Source organism: Fusarium sambucinum, chromosome I, assembly GCF_050947815.1.
Source record: "Fusarium sambucinum isolate potato_lamoka chromosome I, whole genome shotgun sequence".
In the NCBI taxonomy this organism is placed as follows: domain Eukaryota; kingdom Fungi; phylum Ascomycota; class Sordariomycetes; order Hypocreales; family Nectriaceae; genus Fusarium; species Fusarium sambucinum.
The window spans coordinates 7,876,247-7,891,635 of record NC_139294.1 but is presented as its reverse complement, the minus strand read 5'-3'; the positions used below and the strand labels follow the sequence as shown (position 1 = coordinate 7,891,635).

The window sequence follows — 15,389 nt, the reverse complement described above, 5'->3', positions numbered from 1 at the left end:
TCACAAAGATATAATCATGACACTTTCCAACTATTGATTGCTGGGTAATAGTCTTGTATATTGAAACTGGTAGATCTTGCAGTCTCTTAAACTCAAATGCATCTTTGTTTGTTATCAGCCATCTACATGTACCTTTTTCGAGGTATCAGTAGTAAGATTGCCCATCCTGCGGTTGCTCAACCGAGCCATGAGAGAAGCCACAATGATCTGTTGTCTCCCGAACAGACACTTCCTTTTCAATACACATAACGCCCCATTGTAAAGGGAGCAACGATGCCTCCGGGTACGAGAAACCGTCTGGTTGATGACAGGCAGCCGCAATCGCCAAACTACAGCTTGCAACCACAGGCATACCAGTTGGTAGGCGGCGAAATGCTGTAATGCCTACCGCGGTAGCCATAAGAACAGAGACGATAACAACACAGAAGATAGCAACTGGCGAATATCCACAAGTTATCATAGCGTCCTGGTATTCAAATTTTGTTTCCACCTTGTTGAACTTTTCAATGATAACAATAAAAATGCTTTGTGACAGCATCCAGTGTACTAAAATTGAAACAAGTACAAGCGGAATGCTAAAGCGATAGGGAAGTTGAAGAAAATATCGGGAGCGTTGCTGACCTCTCGGGTTGGAGGAAACGCGTAATGGACGTCGTTTGTGACCAAAATCACTCCATTCCTTTGCGGCCGCCATAGCAGTGAAGAGGCTGTTATACTGGAAGTATAGAAGTGAGAAGATCAGCTGAGGAAGGTTGGATATGAGAACTACAAAAAAAATATTCTCGTCGCTCCCAAACTGATTTTCCGTAAATCCCCTGCCTTGTATTAGGGTGAGTTCGTTTGCGGTTCCGAATCCTAACCCCCAGAGGCTCTTGAGGTCATGGGGGCCAGGGACATTTATGATACCATAAGTCAGAAGCCCACAACTGACAGCAAATGCGACTCCATACCTGGGGGGGAAGTGTTAGTAGTTGGCCTCTCTTCTGAGATTGACACTGTTCTTACATGACAAGACTGAAGATCCACCGCGGTTTAGTAACAGCAACTCCGCGTCTTTTAGGTTGTGTATGCATGATACTTGGCCGAGTAAAGAGGCCGTCACGGACAATCCGCGCCGATGCCAAGCAATTTCCCCGAGAGTGCTCATCTGGGCGAGTCAAGAATGATTGAATAGCATCTCCAAGAACAAACATAGGCTCTTTTGGTGGGCGAAAAACAATAAAGGCCAGTATGGTGGCCTTGATCAAATTCACTCCAAGTACAATCCCCGCAAGGTAGATGTCAAAGTTGAGTCGACATTTCTGTGGTGCTGGCTCGCTAAGGCAATATTCGACCCTATCGCCGAACGGTCTCCAGTCATCCGACTGAAGTTTAACTTGTGGCAGTTGTAAGTGACAAGGGTTTTCGCAAGGATGTTTAGGACAAATCCAATCATAATCTGAGTAAAAGCAGCGACTTGTTGCTCGTCGTACGTTGTGTACCAAGGTAGAGTTTATCTCGTGTGCCCTTTTCGATTCAGATTTAGACGGTGAAGTGTCGACAACCAGTACCACGTCGATCCTCTTTGTCAAGAACATTGTACCGTACTGGTTGATGCACTCTAAAGCGGTGAGGTTATCGAATTGACTGCCTGTTATCTTCGACTCGAATTCGGCTACGGTGTCATTATCTATGCCTGAATACTGAAATCCTTCTTTGAGTAGCTGGAGGTTCTTATCGGCGAGAAGAGTCTTGTAAGAAAATGCCGTTAAGGATGAGTAGACCACCGAGTTGAGTCTTGGTACCGTCAGCTTCATGCTCTTTTGTTTTAGATTTGAGAGACATACAAGAGATGAAGTGGTACCGAAGAAAAGATAAGCAGCCACCAAAGTGCTACTCTCCATGCAGATACGATTCTCAAGTTGCGAAAGCTAGGGATCCCAATATCTACCCATCTCTTATGTGCATGAGCTTTGTCAACATCGGCCCTGGTTGGCGTCGAAAGACATTGCATCCCATAGTTGCTGGCGGAAAGAAGGATCGAACCAAAGACGTTGATGACAAGGTGAATCCCGAGATTCATGTTCCGAGTTGTTGAACAAGAACCTTCGTAAATAATTCTCCGACTTGACTGGTTATTCTTGAGACTAACGCTCGACCAGATGGTGATGCCGAGGTTGACGACAAAAACGGCAGCACAAGCACAGGAGCCACCAATTAGAGTGACCTTCCAGTCGTCCATCTTCTTGGAGTTCTCTGTAATTTCAGTAACGATTGGTCTGTCCATATTGCTGTATGGATTGAGAAGTCCATTGCTTTCGCGAGGGTGTGGCTTGTCCATTATTGTCTGCATAAATAGGCAAGGAAGGATAGATATTTCAAGAAGACCTGGTTGTTATTTTGTCTGAGGGAGTGGTGTTCTTTATAGCGAATCTCTCATGACATCTCCCTCATTACCAAGTTGTATTTAGGGCTATAACCAGCTGGAAACTTTAATCGCGGAAAGCAGCTAGCCGTCCAGCACTTCTAATTTGTGGCTGGCAGTAGTGAAGTCGAGAACGGATTGTGGCGTTCAGCTGAACAACCAGGCGTTATGTAGCTAGTAGGAGATAAGAACACAAGCCGTTGGGCGCTCTTAAAGTTTAACGGCTTCTCACATGCATATATCGGCGGTATTAATACCGTCAAGTTGGGTCTGCCTGCGGCATGGTATTTTGAGTTAGACAGTAACTTCCCCGAAGGACTTTGGGGTCTGCATGATTTGCGTCACGAATCCCCAGTACCAGTGACTCACGTGATCGCAATGAATATTAACGTAGTCTCTGCGACCGGTGAGGGCTGTTTGTGAGATTGAAGAGTTGTTGGTACGTAAAGACAAAGCCTGGCGTGAACTGAACCCAGAGAGACACGCCAAGTAGGCGATACTCATACATGCCAGTCTAATACATCTACATATATCACTGTAAGTTAAGTACACGTAAAAGTCCTTGTCTGGTTTCCTGGTTAGGCCATTTCAACATCTTTGGGGCAATATTGTTAGGCTAGCTCCTATTAGTGCATCGTTCGTTTTGACTACAAGTGTTCGGAGTAAAATGATAAAAATATACCATGTTTTTGTTCTTCCCTGGAATATAATTAACTTATTTTAAAAGGGTTTCTATTTGTAAATGTGAAATACGTAAACAGTGGTTGAGGCGGAAGTGTGTTTTGGCCCGTAATGTAAACCTGCCAGGCACTGACAAAGAAGTGATGAGATTGTCAGTGCTAAAACAAAGAATATCATTTTTAGAATATTCTTTGGTAAAAAATAGACCCACAATCGATCTTTCACATAGAACAATAAGCAGTCTACACTGGTCCTTTATCGTCTTATTGTTTGGCTCGAATCGTTTATCGAGGCCCACCAGTATAATGTGCCCTCACGTTTGGCCTGCTCAAACAACACTCCTTCTTTATTGTCTCTTCTTTTATCATCAAGCCTACACGGTCGACAAGATGCCTCTCGGTCAAAGATGGTGGTGTCAATCTTCCAAGTACAAAGATCCGACTCGATCCCCTGCCTCGACATATCTCACAACATCGCAACATAATCATCACACTTTCGACACATAATTCGATCTTATTCATCTACAACTTATTGCACAATCATCCCTTCAAAATGGCTGCCGCTGCTGGTGCTGCTCTTGCACTACTACCACCGCTACCAACTATTGCAGGCCCCAAGCTAGAGGCCTTCACAGACGACATCGAGAACCATAACTACACGTTCCTCGAATACCTCGGTTCTGGAGTTCACTCTGCTGTATTTAGAGTACAAATCGACAATAATATATTTGTTGTCAAGTTTGTAAGTAAAGAGCCAGACACTACTTGTAGAACTAATGACTAACCTTGATATATAGTTCAAAACCTGGTGGCTCAATGTGCCAACATTCGAAATGCACCCTGTCGAGGAAAATTATATGATGGACCAGACACAAAACTTGGATCCTGCCAAAGACGATCCTCAGCCCCAAGCTGTAATGGATGCTTTGAAGGATCAAACAACACCCTTCTTCAACGAGTGCCGCGTATATGGCCGACTCAAGGAACTTGACCGCGAGGATCTTGCTATCAGAGCACACGGTTATCTGCGTGTTCACCTGACAAACAGGTTCCTACAAGAGTGGGAGACTGCCATCAGACTGTTCCATCCCAACAGTGCAGCCGGTCGGAAGAGGTGCGAGTTATCGACTTTACTCGAGCATGATGACATGTCGAATCCCGTATATGCCATCGTCAAAGACTGGGTTCAGGACCACCGCACCCCAGGAACTCCCCTGACCAACCCGGTGAAGGCGAGGCAGATCAAGCATATCCCCAAGATGCTGCGCGACGTTCACAATCTTCACAAATGCGGTATAGTGATTCGTGACCTGAAAGAGCAGCAGTACTATGAAGGTCAACTTGGTGACTTTAGTCATGCGTGGACGGTCCCTCACCTCCTTGCTCCAGGTAACGGCATCCGGCCTGATTGGGCGTGGAGGAGCATGGCGGCATGGGATCTGCACTGCTTCCAGCGGGATATCATCGATCCGTCGACACGAATGGCACTGAGAAGCCATCCGCCGCTCAAGCCCCCTACTGTTACGGCATGGCGCAACGGTGAGCACCGGTATCAGCTTCGAAGTCGGGATGTCGTGCAAGGGCCAAAGCTTCCTCTTCTCAAGTACGACGATCAGAACCACTTCGACATGAATTACGATCCTCCCTTCGACCCGTCGAGGTTCAACTGGAGGGCACTTGAGGCCAGGAAGATAGCGCAGGGGGTTGTTGCTGGAAGGATTGGTAAGAGGAGGGCGGCTGGGCAGGCGACAAACGGAAAGGGGGCTAAAAGGATAAAACTCAAGGTAAATCCTACTAGGCCTTAAGAGTGGCAGCGATATTTGGTTAAGCATAGCGACGGCGTTTGTATTAGAGCGGAAAAGTATTAGAATGTTGATTCACGTTTGACTTTTGCAAAAGATTGATCATTGGTATTCATTGGTGCTGATTGTTCCAGTATGTGTTTGATAGATATAAGTGAGAACTATTGCTCTGCACGTTGATCCAAGAGAAACCTGAATAGTCCTCTCTGCAAAGCACAAGGTGCTGCACCACCATGGTCCTCCGCCTCAAACTCCCACGTCCAAACATCCCTTATATTCTTTGATTTTTTCATCCTCTCTACCAGTTCTAGTGCATTGTCTTTCATCTTTCTCTCCAACGCTCCCTTCTGCTTCTTGTCAAACTTTTCATCCGGTTCACCAGGTAATTTTATCAGCATCTGTTCGGCACCACCAAACATGACCAAGAGTCGTGGAGCTCGACCTGTAGGGGGTTCGCGTGCGTGGAAGTCTTGCTCTTGGTTTTGCACGATACTTTTTTTGTTAAACCAGATAGATGGACTTGCTGCGATGAAGGTATCAAAGGAATTTGGTTGAGTGAATAGAGCGTTGAGAGTGAAGAGGCCACCGTAGGAATGGCCGAATAGAGCATTGGGTCCAGAATTGAGAGGAACATCCGGGAAGAGAGTATTTTCGACGTATGGTCGGACTTGTGTTTGGATTATGTCCAAAAAGTCGGATGCGCTGCCGAAAGGGCCTAAAGAAGGCTTGCCATCGGGACCCGGCGGTACACTGTAGATTCCGTCGCAAGCTTCAGGTGTCAGATCTCCATTGCGACGCTTGTCGAAGACACAGGTTTTGTTAGGATAGCCGATTGCGACGAGGACAACTCGTGTGTGGTGAGTAAGTTCTAGTCGACGAGCGATGTCTGTCGCTGTGAAGAAGTAGGCGTTTCCGTCAACTATGTATCTGTGAAAAGTAAGTCTCGTTGATTTCGAAGATGAGGCTTTTCTTACACAGTGGAGACGGTGGAAGTATCATCTTCTGGTGGTACACGCTCGCTGCTCCAACACAAAGGCCATGAGACCTGGATGAGGTATTCGCCTCTTCTTGTGGGGAGAGTGAATTGGCAAGAATTGAATGCGTTGGCGTTATTAGAGGCGGGCTGGACTAAAGTCATGATCGCGGCGAGTATTGTGGTTGCGAGACCGGATGATAACTGATGGAGATGAGATGGAGATGGTACGGCTGATGATCTGATAAGATTAGATGAGCCAGTTAATCCAATGGAAACATTCGAGCGGGGTGGGTTGCCATACAACGCCGTAAATTACAGTGGGAATCCCTTCAACCCGCAATTGAATAGAGGGTATTTTGCGGCCTCAGCGATTGCAACACCATCATCTCAATCATGATAAGAATACAGATCAATTGAGAAGAAGTAAAAGTGAGATATATGCCTTCTATTATTTGACTATTTTATTTAAATAACGTTCTTCAAATCCTGCTTCGCCCTGAATCGTCTCAGGTTATCAGCGATAAGACCCTCAGCACCTTGTGGTCGTCCACCAGCAGCATGTGGTGAAACAATGGTATTAGGCGCCTTCCAAATCTTGCTAGGCTCAGGAAGAGGCTCTGTCTCGAAGACATCCAATGCCGCTCCTCCAATCTCTCCCTTCTCAAGCGCATCAACAAGCGCATTCTCATCAACTGATGTACCCCGCCCCACGTTGACGACCCACGCGTGCTTGGGCAATTGCTTGAGTCGCTCAGCGTTGAGGACGTGGCGTGTGGAATCGGAACCGGGGAGAATCATGACCAGCGCATCAGTCTCGGGGAGGAGCTTATCGAGGTCATCCTCGGTGTAAATCTCAATGCCGTTGCGAACACCCTTTTGACGAGCGATACCCCGGACTTGAGAGCCGAGACCAACGAGCTGCGGGGTGAGGCTCTTTGCGATGTTGCCGAAACCCCAAATGAGCACGCGCGCATCACGGAGCGTTGTGAAAGCGTCCTTGGGTCTATCAGGCTGAGGACCGCCGAGGTGACCTGGCCATTTGCCCTGAAGCTGGTAATCGCGCATCTCGTAGAAGCGACGGGCAGCGTTGAGCAAAAGACCTAGCGCATGCTCTGCGACAGTGTGATCGTGAAGACCCGAGCCAGTAGTAATCTTGATCTTTGATGCGTCGAAGCCGGCGCTGAGAACGTCGTTAGGACCCGCAGCGAGGGATTGAATCCATTGAAGCTTTGTTAGACGCTTTGCGGCGTCTTGAAGGTTATCGGCCGTGTTTGTCCATGTGACGAGGATTTCGGCATCGACGTGCTCTTCTGGGATGGGCTTCTTAACGTCATATGAGTGGAGGTCGACAGAGAAGCCCTCGAGGCTTTGGATGTCGAGCTTGAGAGATGTTGGGTAAAGTAGCTTCATTTTGGGCAGTAATTGAGTGAATATGAGGAGGTTTCTGTCTTGTTCAAGAGGGATCGGAGCTGTATATGTATGGACATTGATGAGCGCATGATGGGGAATATGATGGCATCGGAAAGAAGACCGGATTTGTGAGGTTGACCAATCATAGCCTACACTTTGGAGTGAGGAGCCGAGGCCGGAATACAACAAAATACCCCGCCGTGGGGGATGAGGGGCTTTCTTTGGGGGTCAGGACGAATTGAGGTCAAAGATTGGTCAAATGTTGTAGAAGAACCCCAAATCCCGCGGGAGACACTTGTTAGCTGAAAGTATGATCTTAGCGTTAGCCATTGGATGAGATGAGTGAGGGTACAGTAGAGGTTTCCAGGTGAACTAAAGCCCATATTGTAGAGTACCTAGTTAGAAGAGTAAATATGATGTTTGAGGATGACGTCACTGATGGTATTCACAAGTTCAGAGGGAAGTTGAATATGGTCTAACAGTTGATGTGTACTAGCAATATTGGTCAACTTGTCAAACATAGTATAAAGCCTTGATGTGTTTCTGGCCGATAATTTTGTAAATATTATTATATGAAACTTGTTCTATGGGATTATTTCATTTTGGTTTGAATTCAACACCTGCGACACATTTGCTAGCTTAAATGGTGAAGGGTTGTGTTTTGTGAATTATGTTTATTGAAAAGGGTCTATAACACAACAGTGTATGAAACATCTATACCTTGTTAGCTTGGGCTTCATATAATACTCTCTGTGTTAATCTCTGATTTCAATCTTTATGTTTTCTACTCAAAAGATCCTACCCTATATGAAGAGAAACTCATCATCAACCTGCTTGTAGCAAGTTGATTGACTGGTCCACGTCCTGTGATATATGGCCGGTGAATCCGAAGCCAGGAGATCCAGATGACATCAAACATACCTGGGCCAAATTCACATGCTTCGTTATAGTTGATCGATGCATAGCAAACTGTCAAAAACATCCATAGTCGGGATTCCCGTATGCACATTTGATCCACTAACATGGGATGATAGAGAGATCAAGACAGAGGTGGCCAAGATTAGCGAACATAATGTCAAGGGACATGTAACATCAAAAAGCAAAGAAGCAATCCAGAACGACTCCTTCATGCATGTGTTTTGGAGTTTGCCACTAGCAAATACCAAGCCAAATCACGAAAATAAGCCGCGCAAATCACAACAAAATCAGGCATCTGCCTGTGCATCTGCATCTCCCTGACAAACCAGGCGTCAGGAAATACTTACCCACTGGCAATCTTACCTCGAACGCCACTTAAAACCTCACATTTGTCTAGATCAACAGCCAAGACGGACGTTTTTCTACAACAAATCAAACCGAAACCCATCGTCCCTCGGAGCTGGAAAGTGCAGCCAAGACTGAAGTATCGAGTATCCCTGGAAGTGAGAAAAAGCTTCGGTGCCTTGGCTGACTTGGCAGGTAGAAACGTGCCAGAAGGGAGAGCTCGCGTGTGGTTATGCTCGAGCTTGCGAGATGCGGGAGTCGTGGCGCGGGCCTTGGCGGTTGGCTTGGCGAGTTGCATTTTGCAAGAGATGTAATTGTTCGAGGAATGGTGATTATGCGTGAGTTGTCGCTGACGTTGGTGTTGTCTTGAGGTTGTCATTGATATCTGGATGATCTGTACACCATGTCGAAAGATGACCACTCCCTTCTCATGCTTCCCCGGATTCTCGTAGTTGTATATAAAGAAAACAAAAGTTTCATAAACTCAATCAATGTTTAAAAACAAGGTTATTTCTTAATTAAGCTGCCCTGCTCTGATCGGCCTTGGCATCGTGGTCCGTCGATTGTGGACAAACCACCAACTCCACGTGTACTATCTCGTTGTCTGATTGGCTCACCATCCTTGTTCAAAGAGCCTCCCTTACAACGACATCCGTTGATGCACGTGGGGTCAGGAACAGGCTCAAAGCTTATTCCCATTACCCTGGGACTGCTAAACTTAGTAGGGTGTCACATTAGTTCTCTTCGAGTCACCGTCGTGTCTTGCCTGTTTGGGTTGGACCATCGGCCAGACGAGGGTAGGAGTCTCGTGGGACCGTCTGCCTCTTACTCTTCCATGGAGACGGTTGAAAGAAGCTTGGATTAGCTATCTGCATGTAAACCATCTCTTTTGTCTTAGTGTCATTGTAGTTTGTCTAGATGTACTTTGTCACTGTCCGGGCATAGCATCAAAGTCTCTTTATCTCAACTTCAACTCATCTCCAACTCATCGATATCCAACTCTCGACACTTCCATCTCACATGCCAGCCCCCCCACGAAAAAGACCGAATATCATTCTTTTTCTAGTAGCAATAATCCTTCTGCCAAGATCATTCCCCGGTCCAACGAACATCAAGAACCAAAGCACGAGAGCAACCACCCCCGTCGTCGCCAAGAAGCACCACTTAGCCCAACATCACTCCTAGATTAATCTGCCAAGACAGAACTTGTGTCGCCATTGAATACCTCTCTCACTCATTGGACAACATGGGATTGCCTCTCGACCCATTCTGGTCACCGAGGACGTGCGTCTGGCTCCATAACCATAATTATAAGCTTGTTCGCCAAGTCTTACCCGTCCCACACTTTTTCTCTTGGAGGAGAAGTGAATGAATATAAGGAGTCGGGATCTGGCTCTTCTGGAATTTCGCTTTGTGACTTTTGTGCATCAGCTCCTTCCTCTTCATTCCCTCTTTCTAGAAAAGGAACAAAAAAGTCCGATCTCTTCGGCCAGCTTTTGATCATGGTGCTTCATCAGTACGATTACATCTTTGCCCTCGGCACCATATTTTCTTTCCTTGATGCTTGGAACATTGGTACATCTCTCTCCCCTCTTTTATTATTCTCTCGTTGTTTATATTGACTAACACACTTGTTCCATAGGTGCCAACGATGTCGCCAACTCGTGGGCTACATCGGTCTCATCCCGATCCATCAGCTACCTCCAAGCCATGACACTCGGTTCCATCCTCGAATTCGCTGGATCCGTCGGTGTCGGTGCTCGTGTCGCTGACACCATCCGTACCAAGGTCGTCGACCTGGATCAATTCGAGTCCGACCCTGCCATGCTTATGCTCGGTATGATGTGCGCCATCGCCGCCTCTTCGATCTATCTCACCTTTGCCACTCGTATCGGTCTTCCTGTCTCGACTACTCACTCCATTATGGGTGGTGTTATTGGTATGGGTGTTGCTCTTGTCGGAGCTGAAGGTATCCACTGGGCTGAGTTTGACAAGGGTATCAGCTCTGGTGTTGTCTCTGTTTTCCTCGCTTGGATCATTGCTCCTGGTCTGTCTGGTGCCTTTGCTGCTATCATCTTTCTTATCACCAAGTACGGTGTCATGCTTCGAAGCCAGCCTGTCTGGAAGGGTCTCTTCCTGACTCCCGTCTACTTTGGTATCACTGCCTCTCTACTTACCATGCTTATCGTCTGGAAGGGTGGCAGTATTGAGATCACCTTTAACGACGCTGAGACTGTCGGTATGATCATTGGTGTCGGTGCTGCCTGGGCTCTTATTATTTCCATCTTCCTTGTTCCTTGGTTGTACCGCATCGTCATCTGCGACGACTGGCAGCTTCGATGGTGGCACATCATCCAGGGTCCTCTTCTTCTCAAGCGCCCTCCACCTCCTGCCCAACCTGATGGTGCCGAAGGTGGTATCAAGGATTTCTACGAGGGACACATGACCAAGGAAGAGCTCAATGAGCTTCGACGTGCCGGTCGCGAAGGTAGTGACGAGTTTGTCCGCGCCCAGGACCAGACCAGCAACGAAGGCAAGGAGGGATCTACCGAGAACAAGGTCATGACTCCTCCTTCAGAGAACACCGACGACGTTGCTGAGCCCGTTGAGGCCAAGCCCCGCCGTAGCCTCATCGGTGAAAAGCCTGAAGGTCGTCTCTTCAGCGGCGCTGTCCTGTTCTGGTACCTCAAGAAGGTTTTCCTCTCTGGTGTTGACCAGGATATTCTCGCCATGCAAAACAAGAAGAGCATCCTCACTGGTGACCTTGACGAGATCCACTCCAACGTCGCTCACTACGACAACCGCGCTGAGTACCTGTACACATTTATGCAAGTCATGACTGCTTGTACTGCCTCTTTCACTCATGGTGCGAACGATGTTGCCAACGCCATTGGTCCTTATGCTACCATCTACCAAATCTGGAGGACCGGCACTCTTGCTGGTAGCAAGTCTGAAGTCCCCGTCTGGATTCTGTAAGTTCCCTTCATGTCCCCTGGCAGAATCATTGTTAACATTGAATAGTTGCTTCGGTGGTGCCGGTATTGCTCTTGGTATCTGGACTTACGGATATAACATTATGCGTAACCTTGGAAACCGTCTGACTCTTCACTCTCCCTCTCGAGGTTTCAGTATGGAGCTTGGTGCCTGTATCACAGTTATCCTTGCCACCCGTCTTAGTAAGTTTCCGTCCATTAATCCCTTCATAATGCATCAATACTAACGACTACTTCAGAGCTTCCCGTCTCCACTACCCAGTGTATCACTGGTGCTACCGTTGGTGTCGGTCTCTGTTCCGGTACATGGCGCTCTATCAACTGGCGTATGGTTGCCTGGATCTACATGGGCTGGATGATTACCCTTCCTGTTGCTGGTATCCTGTCTGGCTGCATCTGCGGTCTTATCATCAACGCTCCTCGCTGGGGCTACAGTGGTTAAGCAATCACTTTTACTCTTTGGATATATACTCTCATATACCTTGCCCGGATGGGCTTGTCACACTATTAAAATGGTTGTTGAACCTGACCCTGGACATCGCGCTTGTGCTGGGGCGAAGGGGTTCGAATATTATACATATCGTAATTTAAAACGTTATCGCGTACAAAACTACTATTGGTTAGGTGTGACCGTTGAGATTTATCGTCTATCATTAACATTTCCTTTACTGTTTCAAATATCAAACTAAAATTCAGCCAACGCTCTAGAACCCGCATTGAATGCTCGCTGCCCTTCATCCATATTATGGACATTCACCAAGTAACTCTTGAATTGTTTCATCATCTCACAAACCTGCTCAAAGTCTCGTTGATCAAGAGTTGGCTGTTTCTGGTTCGCAGAGCCCTGTTGGTATCTGTAATCGGCCAGAGCAACGGCAGTTTGGAAAGCTGTACAACGTTAGAGCCACCGCATTCATCGTAACTAGTGTCACTCACCATTCCTAATCTCTCTTCCGTTCCACTCCATTTCACTAATAGCCTCATCTTCAAGTATATAGTCCTTGGCTCGGCGGGTAACTTTGAAATCCTCACGATCGTAATCAAGCTTGTCAAAGAACTGCATCCAGACCTTCTTCTGACCTTCAGCGCTGAGCTTCTCATAATGTATGATGACGTGGATTCGGGAGATGAAAGCATCATCAAACTGGCCTACTCTGTTGGTGGTTAGGAAGAGAATACCTCGGTAGTATTCTATGCAACGGAGGAAGACTGGATGATCAGTTAGACGTGAACTGGCAAGTGCATTGGTAAATTACCCGCAACGAGACTGTTTCTTTTCAAGTCGGTGACTTGGCGTCTTTCTAGATAGACGTCTGCTTCGTCGATCAACATGACAGCACCCCATTTCTCAGCCAGCTGGAACCATTTCGAGAGTTGGGCTTCCATCTTGACTTCGTTTGTACCAATGTCTCCGCATGTCAAAGACAGCAAGGGTCTTTCAGTGTACTCGGCAATGCATTCTAGTATTTAGTAAGCATACATTGTTGGCCTTAACTGCTCTTGTTATTTTACCTGCTGTCTTTATCCAAGCTGTCAGTACAAGTATTTGCGACATTAGCAAAGAGGACTCACATATGTCTTTCCAACTCCAGGACTTCCGTGCAGCAGAAATATTCTGCCATCGCCCTTGTTCTCTATATAATCGGCTCTCCACGCTTGTTGTCGTGTCTTGTCTAGATCGTTAGTCGTGAACTTTTGTATGAGCGCCTTGATCATGTCCTTCCTTTCGGATGGCATGACGAGAGTGTCGATAGCCCTTATGTTGGCACGCGGCGGGTTGCAGTAGGTGACGTCTAGTTGGACTGTACAATTTATTAGCAGCTGCAGCCCGGCAGTCAAAAGCCTCCTTACCCCATGTTCTTGTCTTGAGGTCGAAACCCCTCAACAACCGTCCGCAAAGTAGATAACGATGTCCGGGACCTTCCTCTGCGCCGGGAATAGTGAGATCCTTCTGTACAGTAGGATCCAATATGTCGTAATCAACCCAAGGAAACCCAGGTGGCGGATGGGGTCGCAGACCACGACAATCTTCGCATTGACACTTTGAAAGACCCTTTCCACCCATGTCTCGCACATTTCCCAGCCTAGGACCAGTTCGAGGTGGGAGCCTTCTACGCATACGATTTCTGCTACCGTAGGAAGAGGAGCTGCTGTCTGAATCGTAATCACGGTCTTGCGGGAGCTCTTCGGGTGGCTTTTCGTTCAGATAGGTTGTGTATGAAGCATGGTCGATGTAAACACGACCGTCAAGCTATTTAATCAGCTAGAGATCATGTGAGACCGAGGGCGAACTTACCTGACGCTTTGTTGTGCCCAGAACAGGTCCAGAGTAATGGACTTGACCTCCAGGAAGTAACTGATACCACTTTTTCCCATTCTCCTCCAATTTCTTCCTCCACTTCCCACCATCATCTCGATCAATGATATGGCACGGTACGAGTTGTAAAGATCTAATAGGTCGTACTCCTTCGAAAGGGGCGATGGTGATAGTCTTTCCAACTCGGCCAACGTACTTTCCATCAAAGTCAAGGCTCCAAACCTTGATTATGTACGACTTTGGCCGCATGGGTGGAACAATGGACAGGATACCAGGGTCTGTGTCCACAGATTGCAAGACGTATGCACCTAGATGACCGCCTGTTTCGTGATAAACTGTCATGCCCGGCTTGTAAAGCAGCCATAGCATCCGAAAGGTACAAAACTCGTCTGCGTGACGGTTCTCTTCATTGATCATATCGTCCAAAACAGCTTTCTTGAAAAAGTCTGAAAGCCAGCTGAGATGTCGTAACCCGACAACTTCCTCATCTTCGTCCTTCTTGATGTTTTCAATTTCCGCATCGGCGCTTTCCTGCATAATCTTATCCTTGTTTGCGTCCAAGTGCGCTTTGATCTCTTTGTAGTGATGAGCAACCAAGGCGAAGGGTTCCTCCAACCACAACGCAGTAGAATCGACTGTCGCTGAAGGATAATAGAAAACGTAGCGTCTGAGGATCTCCAACAGTGGTGCTGAATGAACAGTTAGACGTTTCGAGACAACCTTTGCTCTTATGTTTGGCTTTTTCAAAATCTTCGATTCAATCAGTCTCTCAGCTTCCCAGTCCTGACGATGATTATTGGCCTGGATCGAAGTCAAAAGCACAGTGACGATCTCAAAAGCTGGACTATCCGCTAGACCTAGACTGTCTAGATCAAACTCGCCCTCCCATGGTTCACTGCCGATTGTATTGTGTCCATTGTCTCGGTACTCGACAGCGTGGAGGATAGCTTTGGATTGTCGTTTAGGAGGAGCTCGTTGACCAATAACCTTAACGGGCATTTCCACGGGCAATCCCGGGTCTAGTGCTTGTCCACAACTTGGACATTCATCGAGGCCAAATTCCCAGAGTTGAGCATGAGATCGTCCAATGGAAGGGCACCACAAGCTTGTATTTGAAGGCCAGGTCAATTTCACAGGCTTAGTGGATTTTTTAGCTTTCGTTTCAACTTCGGTCGTTTCTTCGCCCTTGGGCTTGTCCTTGATACCGTCTTCAGCATCAGAAGTGCCGGTTGATTTCGTCACATCGCTTTGCGAGGCGTCGGTAGTAGGAGTGTCTTTATTTCCTGTCATAGTGCTTTGCTATCTTGGAGGTGCTTTGGATTTCCAACCAAGATTGTGTCGAAATATACGATATGATACAGAGCAGAGTTGAGGGGGTTATGCCTGATTCTTGAGGATGACCATACGAGCCTGCAAGCGCTCAGGCAGGTCATAAGACTTGGTACTGGAACAAGGCCAAAGGAAATACCAATGCTCTCTTAGGCTATATATTCACTAAAGCTGATCTAATATTTCTATCAACCACTAGATCAGTACCAGTCTTT

General features: G+C 47.1%; 6 protein-coding genes across 6 annotated transcripts; 2 read left to right on the top strand and 4 right to left on the bottom strand.

Annotated features, from left to right (window-relative positions):
• Nucleotides 1-145: 145 nt before the first annotated feature.
• On the bottom strand, nucleotides 146-2,320 carry FSST1_005301 (uncharacterized protein; the record flags this gene model as incomplete). The annotated part of the gene is made up of 3 exons (XM_083231562.1): nucleotides 146-950; nucleotides 1,006-1,776; nucleotides 1,827-2,320. The coding sequence occupies 3 exons, from the start codon at nucleotides 2,318-2,320 to the stop codon at nucleotides 146-148; spliced, it is 2,070 nt and encodes a 689-aa protein (XP_083088731.1).
• Nucleotides 2,321-3,637: 1,317 nt separating this feature from the next.
• Nucleotides 3,638-4,889, top strand: FSST1_005300 (uncharacterized protein; the record flags this gene model as incomplete). The annotated part of the gene is made up of 2 exons (XM_083231560.1): nucleotides 3,638-3,826; nucleotides 3,882-4,889. The coding sequence occupies 2 exons, from the start codon at nucleotides 3,638-3,640 to the stop codon at nucleotides 4,887-4,889; spliced, it is 1,197 nt and encodes a 398-aa protein (XP_083088730.1).
• Nucleotides 4,890-5,047: 158 nt separating this feature from the next.
• FSST1_005299 (Alpha/Beta hydrolase protein) lies at nucleotides 5,048-6,024 on the bottom strand (the record flags this gene model as incomplete). Its single annotated transcript, XM_083231559.1, has 2 exons — nucleotides 5,048-5,813; nucleotides 5,861-6,024. 2 exons carry the CDS (start codon nucleotides 6,022-6,024, stop codon nucleotides 5,048-5,050), a joined length of 930 nt encoding a protein of 309 aa, XP_083088729.1.
• A 303-nt stretch (nucleotides 6,025-6,327) lies between these two features.
• Nucleotides 6,328-7,272, bottom strand: FSST1_005298 (D-isomer specific 2-hydroxyacid dehydrogenase; the record flags this gene model as incomplete). Its single annotated transcript, XM_083231558.1, has 1 exon — nucleotides 6,328-7,272. The coding sequence occupies one exon, from the start codon at nucleotides 7,270-7,272 to the stop codon at nucleotides 6,328-6,330; it is 945 nt and encodes a 314-aa protein (XP_083088728.1).
• A 2,765-nt stretch (nucleotides 7,273-10,037) lies between these two features.
• On the top strand, nucleotides 10,038-11,970 carry FSST1_005297 (phosphate transporter; the record flags this gene model as incomplete). Its single annotated transcript, XM_083231557.1, has 4 exons — nucleotides 10,038-10,110; nucleotides 10,178-11,507; nucleotides 11,557-11,711; nucleotides 11,768-11,970. 4 exons carry the CDS (start codon nucleotides 10,038-10,040, stop codon nucleotides 11,968-11,970), a joined length of 1,761 nt encoding a protein of 586 aa, XP_083088727.1.
• Nucleotides 11,971-12,213: 243 nt separating this feature from the next.
• On the bottom strand, nucleotides 12,214-15,135 carry FSST1_005296 (uncharacterized protein; the record flags this gene model as incomplete). The annotated part of the gene is made up of 7 exons (XM_083231556.1): nucleotides 12,214-12,416; nucleotides 12,465-12,737; nucleotides 12,785-12,988; nucleotides 13,041-13,047; nucleotides 13,101-13,330; nucleotides 13,380-13,779; nucleotides 13,825-15,135. 7 exons carry the CDS (start codon nucleotides 15,133-15,135, stop codon nucleotides 12,214-12,216), a joined length of 2,628 nt encoding a protein of 875 aa, XP_083088726.1.
• Nucleotides 15,136-15,389: the final 254 nt, after the last annotated feature.